General features: G+C 42.0%; 1 protein-coding gene across 1 annotated transcript; it reads right to left on the bottom strand.

Moving 5' to 3' along the window:
- Positions 1 to 4,112: 4,112 nt before the first annotated feature.
- NXNL2 (nucleoredoxin like 2) lies at positions 4,113 to 11,116 on the bottom strand. The gene is given in 3 exon segments (XM_039567707.1): positions 4,113 to 4,721; positions 10,664 to 10,908; positions 10,910 to 11,116. Coding segments are annotated over 3 exon segments (471 nt in total). The 5' UTR covers positions 10,967 to 11,116; the 3' UTR covers positions 4,113 to 4,552.
- Between the last annotated feature and the right edge of the window lie 393 nt (positions 11,117 to 11,509).

The raw sequence follows: 11,509 nt of genomic DNA on the forward strand, positions 1-11,509 counted from the left end.
CAAGTAGGCAGTTACTGGAACAGCTAGTACAAACATTTCCAGAAGAGTGCTTGTATCTATTTACAGCCTGCCTACAAGTTTTGTTTATCTGTTTGAATTGTTAGGGCTCCCATCCCAGTTCCTGCCCAGAAAGGAGTCTACGTAGGAACACCCCTGTGCTATGTTACTTCAACTTCTCTTTGAAGTATTTCTTTGGGACTGTGCCACTATGTTTAAATGCAAGGGGTTTTGGACAGAAACAGCACCTTCCATAGCAACTTCTTCACCTGACACTGACAGCATTTCTTAATACTGGGGAATCATGAGATTGATCATTGAACTTCATCTAGAGAAATTTAAAAGACATTGAGGAGGTACGAGGCTTAAAACTGTTTCTGTTTGGTTTTGGTCATTTATAGGTCCATCTTCATAGAAACTGACAGAAAAAAGTTTAGGGTTGCCCTTTTATGAATATTGCCTGCAGAGAAAACAGGTAACAGCTAGACTCTTACCTGCGTCTGGTCTTAACAAAAAACTCAGCTATACAAAAGGCAAAACCAGGCTGTGCACAGGGTAGAAGTGGCATGAAAAGTAAAAAAACCTGTCATGTATGTACCAGCTACTACTTGTGCTCTGAAGAACACCTGTTTGCAGTTAGATTTAACTCATGCTTCAGGAAGAGCTACTGATATTTTGTATGTACTTTCAGCTGAGAAGAAAAGTGAAAGATTCAGTTCATATTAAAAATGCTTATTAAGATATCATTACAACATTTCAAGGAATTTCCAAGTTACCTACTGTAGGTCTTTGTTCTTCAGCCCAAAATCTCATAATTGAAGGGTTTAGGTGAATAAACAGAGATTACCCCCCCCCCCACCCCTCACCCATATTTAAGCACATATATATATATTTAAATACATAATAAGACTATTAAAGTTTGACAACAGCAGCACTGGAGGAGGAAGAAGGAATGATTTTTGGGTAGCAGGGTGAAGAGTTACAGGAATAAGAGATTAACAGGGAGAGATGTTCATTGCCTTTCTGATAATGTTTATTTCATGTCCGAATCTGCCACCAGTCTGCTTTGCCTCTTCCTAAAATAAGAGAGTGTAAGGGACAGTCTGAAGATCCCTCATCTGCCTCACGATCATCGATGAGGACAGAGACTGAACACAGGAGTCCTGGCCTGGCTGAGGTGGGATGTCTGCCAAGTGTTGCCTGTGGGTGTGCCCACTGGGAACTGGTACGCATTCCTGAGGAAAATTAGTGCAGGTTGCAATGGACTGTGCCGTTCTTGCTGCCCAGGTGGGAAGGACTGTGCTGAAGCGGAAAGGAATGACCTGTCCTGTACGACCTGTCCTATACCAAAGCAACGGGCCCCATAACAATGGCTGTAGATTTCCCAACCTCTTGGCCAGTTGCCCCTCGCTTCTGAAAAGGACTATAAAGGGACTTTCTGAAATAACTGCGATGAGATCTCCCCACGGAAAGAAGATGAATCTATTGGCAGAAGGCCACGAGGACTTCGTCTCATCCGTTGGTAGCTATTCCCCCCTCTTTCTTCCTCTCTACTCTTTTACTTTATCTCTCTCTCTCTCTCTCCTCTATCGCATTAGGTGTTGTGGGCACTTAATAAAGGTGCACTGTTCTGATTAAAACTGAAAACCCTTGTGTCCTTTTACACTCTGAGATCAATAAACGAACCATCACGACCCCCGCTTGTATTAGCAGATCGTGACAGAGAGTCACAGGAAAGCCTGCAGCACTCACCTGCAGCAAGTGTCCACAAGACTCAGGATGTTTATCAATTCACAAAGTATCAACTTACTTGCCGCTTTTCCTAGTGAAGTAATTCTCCATAAAGGCTACAACAAATCCAACACCATTGGTTCTTACGCAATCTTAGCATATATTGATCCATAAATCATTTAGTAATAATGGACAATATCTTGTCCAGCGGAATAAGGAAGGATGCTCCTCCTCTTAACTTTACTTGCTTTTTAGCTGACTCCTTTAAGAGTGTGCAGCATCAACCAGTATGACTATGCTACAGTCTATCATTGTATTTGAAAAATGAGGTTTTCTTCCCTCCTCCACTGAAAATGTACTAGTATTCACTAATATTCAAGGTAACTGTGGCTAAAGATAGAGGGTAGAAAGCCATCAATGAACTGAGAAATAATTTAAGAAAGTTAAAGGGACAACCCTGTACATTTGAAGATTAGTACACTGGTAAGTTCCATTTCTAATGGACACACATTCCAAGTAATAATAGTCCTTACAGCTGACCCACTAACACTTGCTTCTTTAATTTCACAAGGTATTGCTAATAAGAATATATTTTCCACTACCCTGTACTTCTTTCAGGCCAAACATGGATTATTTTAGCACTGATGAGGAAAACAAATTTTCTGATCTTCCAAACACTGATGCGCAAAACCAACACTCCTTATCAAAGTCACATCAAGCATTTTGTAAAGTATCTATCTTTGTTTCATCATTATGAATTCCTAGCTGAATTTTGCTTGGAACCCGTGTTATTCAGTTGGTGTCAATTATTGAAAAGGCCTATCTCCATCTCTGTTATAAAATACTGAGTTCTTTCATGTATGTGCATATAGACAAACAATGGACCAAGCTGTCTTGGCTGAAATAATACCTGATACCTGGTAATAGGGTGCAGTGGATACTTTTGCTATATGAATTATTCCACATTCAGGTAACATATCTTAAAACTTTTTGAAACATTTCTATTATTATTTTCTCATCTTATATTTGAAATGTATCTGCCATTAGGTGGTTTCAGAACAGCAGGCAGTGCTTACATCTCGCACAAAAAATTCACCAAGGAGCTTAACATTCATTAGGAAAGAAGTTGAATACTACTTATATGATGAGATGGCAAAAATTAGAAATTGTCTGTGGTATACCCAGATGTAATTTTAAAAATAGCCAAAAGGTGCTCAGAACTCACAACCCTGCTGAGCACTTTCTAGAGCTATTATTTTTCATTTCAGAATCAGTTTACTTTTTTGACCTATTGTGAAGTACATATGACTTTTTACATGCCCACTATCCAGAGAATTATTTTCCTCCATTACAAGAAAAGGTCACAGGTTTGTTATTAAATGATACAATTATTCACACACATTAAATTTCAGACCCTCTTTGTTAAGTTTTCTCATGGTAAGGCAAGTGTACCTCAACAAACAAGGGAGACAGTCATGGATAGGGTCAGTAAGGCAATGACTGCAGACAAGACACAGCAATCAACAAAACAAGGCTGAAGTGGTAACCCTTCAAGCACAGGCATGCAAAGAAATGTCTGTAGAACAACCACATTCTGAGGAAGCAGCACTCCTGGGTGCCTCACTGAAATGCTCTGCACTAACACACATAGCCCAAGGGACAGACAGGAAGTCAGAATTCTGGGTGCAGTTAGAGGGCTGTGCCCCTCTTGGGATCACAAAGATTTGGTGGGACGTACCCACAACTGGCGTGCTACAATCGGTGGACACAGGCTCTTTTTCTCCAAATTGAGCACACCAGACTTCAAGTGTTATTAACCTAAGTGCTTGCAACTGGACCAACAATAACTCTGTTGTAGTCTTTAAATTCTAATCAACAAACATTTGGTTTGCATGGGAAGTGGGGTTTTTTTTTGGCTCATTAATTGCATGGATGTCTGGGCTGGGACCCCAACCATGAAGAGACAGCAAATAAGGCTGTGCTTTATACACAACATGAGGATTCATCAGAGAGACCTGGTATAATTTTCCACGTTTGCTTCTACGTATTTTGGCAAAAGAAGAGATGGAAAAGAGTTTCTTCTTAACCTGACCTGATGTCAACTTGAGAGCTAACGTCACAGAACCATAGAATGGCTTGCGTTAGAAAGGACCTTAAAGATCATCTAGTTCCAATCCTAAAATTAGCTTATAGGGCCAAGTTTTAAAATCCAGGGGTAAGGAAAACTAAGCAGGACTATAAATAAATATAAATAAAGTCCACAAAAAGTAAAATAAAATAGAAGAATACTTCTTCAGTACTGACAAACAAATCTGTTCTATTTAAAAGTCATGACATTTTTTGATTATCTTGTTAAGGTAGATATGAAAAATACAGGAGACATATTTCATAAACAGAAATTTATTGAAGCAAACAATTTCATTTTCTTAATAAAATGTGCTAATGACCTGGGAAAAAAAGTCATCAAATTAATAGGTTTTTTGCATTTATTTTTACTGTGTTGACTTTGCAAAGTTAGTGTTTGCATAGATTTCACAGGTTCCTATTATTACTGTCTAAACAGGCTATTCCTCTGAAGTCCTTCAGTATTATTTGGAATGCTTTGGTTCATACTAAATACAGTAGAGATAGAACAATACAAATATAACAGTAATTGCATTTTATGACACTGGAATAACTGGTCTTCAAGTCAAACCCAAAATTTGTTTACAAGCAAAGATAAATAAACAAGTCATACCTTTCTCATTCTGAACAAAGCAAGAGTCTTTTCAGAGCTCTACCAAGTTTTCCATGATGCCTTTTCTTGCTTTTATTTGTCAACATTTTAGCTAGAAAAATTCTGAAAGATATCTGCACCCGCAAGCCAGTTCCGGAAACAGGATAGCCCTTTGTCCCTGATCTGTTTTCTTCCCTTGTCAGTAATGACTTCTCCAGTTTGTTTCACAATCACCAGCTTAGGAATTGCTGTTATGTTGTATTTCTTCTTCAGATCACTGAAAGGAAAAAATTTAAAAATAAAACACACCATTAGGAACAATTTAAGAAAGCTCCTAGTCTCTTATGAAGGCTACTCTGGCCAGGACATATGGGAGAGCAGAAGTGATAAGTGCCTGGGCTTCCTCAGAGTTTGAGGCAGAGCATTGGGTAGTGTAGGGAGATGAACAAGGCTGCAGTTGGGAGCCTACATAGTGAAACACAGCTCTGGGAGTTCAGACAGTTGCAGCATCCTTCCTGTAACTGCTCTTCACTGCTGCCTGCAGTGTCCACAGGAAAAGGAATCCATAGATTCCTTTACTAGCTCTGATGAGATGTCTTCTGGGCTCTTTTCACAGGACAGGAGAAGAATCTCACTTAGATTAGCATTTGACATTCATTCCCCTAAAAATACGCTCAAGTGTCCCATAGTGCTACTTCCTGCAATCACCATTAAAGCATGATGCATAATCTTTTTGTGTAAATGGAAGAGACTGAAGATATTCCTTAAACTCTCTCAATGAAACAGAACTTCTACATGCAGAAAAGTGAGCAATCAAAATATTTGGAATAATAGCCACCCACCTATGTTGCCAAAGAATAAAATTTCAACTCCTCCTCTGCACCTTTAGAAGAACCAGAGGATAGACACAAAACAAGCAATAACAGAATATCCAGATTCCAAAATATTAACAACACCTCTCTCAAAACATATTTTAAATACTAAGTGGAAATATCCTGCCTGAGCGCCATCGCCACAAGCAAGAGCATTTGCTGTATGAAGTTCAAATGCCAAAGAAATTTGAGGAGAAAAAGAATGTAGATGTTGTTAAAAATACATGACACTAATATATAGACATTCTCAGTGATTTCCTGGGGGGGAAAAAAAAGGAGTCAAAAATATAGAAAATAAGACTTAAGTGACATACTGACCCAGACAAGGCATTCCTGAAATGTACCTTCCTTCTGTATTTTTCCTTAAGACAATAAAAATAAACAGGTGGAGGACACTGCTCTGCCGTTACATTGGCTGAGCAGTAATGCAGGAAAACTATGGAAGCAGCTATAATAAGGTATGGAAACAGGTTTGCTTTCTCAGTGAATTGTGATATACAAGCAATCAACCAACAATCCCCATAGACCTTTCCGAAATCTTCTAAAACAGGAGAAAACAAAACATTCCAAAGCAAGTTCAGTAGAAGCCATGTACAACTACTATCACCTCATACCACCTGAATGACAAACAAGATGGGTGGAAGACTTTTTTTATTGGTTCAGTGCACAATAAACACAATTGTAGCAATCAGAGACAAAACACTAGGAGACTGAAGGTAATTTTCTATGGAGACAGGAATCTTACACTTTGCTTTCCTAAGGGGATGCATACATCCAGCCCAACACAGCACTTTGTTCAAACAGCCTTAGGGCTGAAGGTTTTTTGTATCAAACCAGACTGAATCATGCACAAATTTGTGTGCGAATTGCAAGATGGGTGGACCTGAAGAAGGCTCAGAAAGAGTTCTGCAGACAACACTTCTTAATCACTGTGTACATGTGACAGGTGATTACAAAAATGACTTCTTAAAACTTATTAAGATCATTTTCTCCGATAGGGATGTAAAATCCCATGGCTCACCTGTACGAACGACACACACATGCCATGGGACTAACTCCGACAACAACTCATTATATCATTAATCCATAAACAGAAATATCATGTCCTTCAAAGGCAAATTCAACTTTCCTACAGTAAAATACAGTGATTTAAATAATGACATTGTTAGTTGCTTGGCTACTCCCGCTTAAGAGTAAAGGTGTATACTGTGTCTTACTGACTAGAAAAATCTAACACGCAAACAGAGAAAGCAGAAGGGGAAGCTATAAAAAATAAGATAGCTATAGAAGCCTGAGTAACCTTTGTACAAACACAGGGAATCTTTTAGCCAAATCCTTTGAGGTATCAGACCTTGACCATCAAGGCTTGAAGACAAAAGGTCAACCTACATTTGCACGTGAAATACCAAAAATATGACATTAAGATTGAGGGAAACTGGAAGTCATAGCTATTGCTAGATCTTTTGATTCTTATGAGAAGGCTGGATGAAAGTTTCTGAGAGCACAGATTTTATATTTGTAGATAATACTGACAATAGCTGGGAGCTAGTTTTCTTCACAGCAGCTCGCATGGTAGGTACCAAAACAGCACTGATAACACACCAGTGTTTCGGCTATTTCTGAGCAGTGCTTACACAGTACCAGTGCCTTTTCTGTTTCTCATGCTACCACACCAGTGAGTGGGCTGGTGGTTCACAAGAATCTGTGAGGAGACACAGCTGGGACAGCTGATCTCAAATGATCAAAGGATGTTCCATACCATAAAACACTGTAAAAGCTGAAGAAAGAAGGGGGAAGGGACGAGCATTCAGAGCCAGGACATTTTCCTATTTTCCTTCCCATGGAACCATTACATGATGAAGCCCCGCTGTGGTGGAAACTGTTAAACATCTGTCAGTGAATGGCAAGTAGTGAATGAATTCCATATCTTGCTTTGCCTGTGTATCTTCACCTTTGCTTTATGTATTAAACTGTCTTTATTTCAACCCCTAAGTGTTCTCATTTTCACTGTTCACATTCTCTACCCCATTCCATGGGGGCAGGGAGTGACCCAGCAGCTGTCTTGGGCCTGACTGCCTACCCAGGCTGACTCACAAGACAAGTGAGTATTTTTGTGTAAGGGTTTAAGTTCTATAGGCAAGAGGGTTCTTCAGATGTAGACAACACAGGGCAGATTTAATATAATCATGGGAACACAGATGGTAAATTTTATACACATGTGTAATGGGGTATCTGACAACATTTGAATTATAACAGCTTTCACTTGGAAATGCTGTCACTTGAAAGTGATGGACATCTTGCTCATCTGCTTCTAGCAGTATGACCTGTACTACACAGCTGTAAGTGTTTTCTTTTAGCTGTGAAATTTCGGCATTGTTAAATCTTAGTCGCGTAAGCATGCACGTCAGATGGCTGGGATTCAATTTTAAAAGTGTCTGCTGAGATTTTGCAATAGCAGTCTAAAAAGTGTAAGAACTAAGCAATCGCTCTTAACCGCTCAGACGCTTAACATTCTTCTGCCTTTGTTTTTTAACACCTCATCCTCCCCAATGTTTCTGCCCACATACATACACCCACCCTCATACATAAAGCTTCTTTTTATTTTCCTTTTTCAGGCATTGTCTGTGATTCTAATTTTTACTGAGCTGTACAGACCACGGACTCAGTAAACACCTGCCTACCTGGAAGCCTGCAAGATCTACTGCGCACAGCAGGCACCCTCACAAAGAATGGTGCCTTCCACCACAGGGTTCAGTACAAACACAGCAGTATGTCTTTGTGTACCATTATTAAAACATCAGTCCTATTTATCAGCACTTGCTGTTGACATGTTCTGTCCTACACCTGCTTTTCCTCTCTATTACCCTCTTTCTCTTCCAAGTGCTCACTTCCCACCAGACTTTCTTTACACCCCACTTCAAGAATCAAAATCCTGTCAGGCAACAAATAAATTTATATTAACCTGCAGACAGCAAAAGAATCAGGAGCAATATTTCCTATTAGTCATGCCACAGACCACATGAAGTAGTCCCACCGCTGGGACTGACAGCATAGAAGAGTCTGGAGATCCTGCTTTGAATTCAGTACTTTGCTTCTCTGAAGGTAGGCATAACAGTGCAGTGTTACACTTCATACACTACAAGTAGGAATGCTGGCTATTTCTTAAGACAAAATTCATCACCAAGAAAATCCATGCTTCCGTTGTTGAAAAGCATTTTAGATGGCACACTTAAAATTGCCTCTGCTGTGTCTAGAAGAGACATCAATCTACGCTGCAATTATGTATCTTAAACACTGAAGCCACCAGCTAGGATATTTTAACCTCACTGGACATACAGAAATGCTTTCTTGAGACATCCAAAACACCAATAACCAATTCAATTAATTGCAGTGGAACTTTAAAAATATTAATACGTTAATAAATATTAATAACAAAATTATTATTTTTTAAATCCAATTTTAAAAATTATATTAATTAGAACTAGTATCTAGCCAGAATTATAGTTTGATTTAGTGAATACACATCCATCTGCTCTAAGTCTACAATGATTCACCAGTACCCCTGACCCCAAACTACCAGTTAATCCAACCTAGGCACCTTGAACAGCTCCACACAGCCCTTTATTGTTACACGCAACAAACACAACTTCAAAAGCATTGCCTTTTCATATCCCTCTGCACTTTGTTCTTCAGTAAGCCACTGTGATCTCACAGTCACCTGGCAGGACAAGCCATGCTTCTCTACAGTACTCTGAAGGACATTACAGGATGCCACAGAAAAGCCAATTAAACTATCTCTTTGCCTCCACTCTGCATGACTTGAGCAAGAGCAGTCAGAAATAGACCTCTAATCCACAGAGGATGAAGCTGTAAGCGCATTTCTGTGGGCCATGCTGAACAGCTGGCTGGGTACAGGGACTTCAAGTGCTACATTTCCATCAGGAAACGTGCCTGCATTCTATTATGATTAGTAGATATCAAATACAATTACTGCCTGGGAAGATTGTGGAGAACTACAGAAAGCAATATTTAAGCCAGTGGAAACTGTCATTAAAAAGGCCTAACATCAATTGCCAGCTGACATCCAGGAATGAGCCAAGAAAGGACGAAATCGTTCCTGGCTTCAAGTCATTTGCTCTTGAGGTTGTCAAAGTGCACTGAAAAAACAAGATTAGCAAAGGTGCTTCCTGTTCAGTGAGCTGCTGGGGTGTTACACACTAGGGTGTTAGTAGAACACTGGGATGGATCTAGAGTTAAAAGGAAAGGTAGAAATTACTAGAAGCACTAGAATAGAGTTCTTTATTAGAAAAATTAATTTAGCTGCAAGTTTTTTTACCCAATCTACATTTAAAATTCGCATTACCTCCTTGACTTTGATAGAAAAAAAATTTTCCACAATCTACTTATTTAAAGAGGGCGGGAAAAAAATCCCTTTACCAGTATTTACGTGTATTTCAAGTCTCCAGTTACAGTACAGGAATTTCAGTAACCCTGAATATCTTACTTGTGCTCCTGTAATCCCAGTCTATTCTTATAGGAGATAAATCAGATTCCTGTAAGTCTACCAAATGAGTCTGCACCCTTGACCTAGGTCATCAAAACACTTCTTGGTATTATCCTTCACCCCGTTACTTACACACAGTCATGTCCTTTCCTTTTGCTGTTTTCATGAGTAAGCTGCCTACAGGAATGTCTCTTTGGAAACTGAGCAGCACAGGAATTTTACACCCCAGCTACCAGGTGCAATATGCCACCGCTAAACTCCAGCTGATGTTGTGTCTGTCTGAAATTCTTCACAGTTTGCTCTGCTCTGCTTCAAGTAGTTCAGTTACAAGTCTTGCCTTTTTCCCAGAGCACTAACCTAGACAATGCAGAACAACCTTCGTAACAAATACCGCCGTGCTGAAAAGCAATCACTTGATCCTCTTCTAATTTTACCTCACTATTCATGTCATCTCGTCAACACTTGGCGTCTTAACTAACTCTTCTTCAAAGATCTTTTAGTTTGCAAATGAAGTGCGCAAAACCGCGTTCTTTACATACGGGACGGGCTAAAGCCAAGTGAGCAAGCTGTCACAGCGTGCGGCAGCCTGCAGCAGCCGCGGCTCGGGGCGGGGCACGGCCGGGAGAGGCTGCAGCCTGGGCTCCAGGGACTTCAGCGGGAAGGCAGGCGCGGGCTAAGGGGCAGAGGTGGAGGTCCCGGGGAGCCTTTATATCAGGGACTTCCTTGTTACCGCACACGGCTGTTCAGGTGCGCCCCCGCCCGCCCTCTTCGGGGGCAGGGGTGCCGGCCGTGCGCTCCCCGAGGGGCCGGACCGCCCGGGCGGCGATGGCCGTCGGTACTCACTGCTTGTAGGGGTCGTGGAAGGGCAGGGCCAGCCAGTCTCCGTGCATGGCGTGCATGTAGCCCACCATCTCCTCGGCGCTGTGGTCGGAGGAGATGAAGACGACCTCGAAGGGGGCTGGGGGGTCGGTCTCCTCCAACAGCTCCGTGTAGAAGTCGCAGAGGACGGGGGTGAAGTCGCGGCACGGCGAGCACCAGCCGGCAGAGAAGTACAAGCCCACGACCTTGTTCTGCAGGGCCTCCTCGGGGGTCCACGCTGCGGCCATCCCTGCTGACCAGGAGCCGCCCGCTGAACACATCCACCATGCTGGCACCGCCGGACCCGCGACGGGCACGGCGGGGGCTGCGAGCCCGAGCGCGGCCCCGCACTCCGCACCCACCCTCCTTGCCCCTGCTGCCAGCTCGGCCGGGGCAGCGGCTCAGCGACTCAGCGACACACGCGACACCGCCACCCTCCCATGGCCCCGCCGCCGCTGCCTTTATAGCCCGCCACCGCCCGGGCCCGCCCAGCGCCCGGGGCAGCCGAGGAGACGCGGCCCCTTCTCCCTGCTCCTCGGAGCGCCGAGTCGGCTTTCTGTCGAAGCAAGACTTGCTGAAGATGTCGAACTTCCAATAAATGTAAACAGTAATCGCGTGCGCCGGGCCCCTTCAGCTTGCCAAGGAGCTCACCGTCTCTCCCCTGAAGGTCTCATCACAAGTCTTGGTCAGTTTTGGCAATAAACTTTTTATTATCAGATGTCCAGCACTTTTTTTTTTTAGCATGGAGAATTATCTGAATTGTGGATAGAAGGGGCTGTCTATTCTCTGTCCAAGTAGATAAGAGGAATTCTCATTTTATTCCAGTGCACT

This window comes from Corvus cornix, chromosome Z (assembly GCF_000738735.6).
Source record: "Corvus cornix cornix isolate S_Up_H32 chromosome Z, ASM73873v5, whole genome shotgun sequence".
NCBI lineage: Eukaryota > Metazoa > Chordata > Aves > Passeriformes > Corvidae > Corvus > Corvus cornix.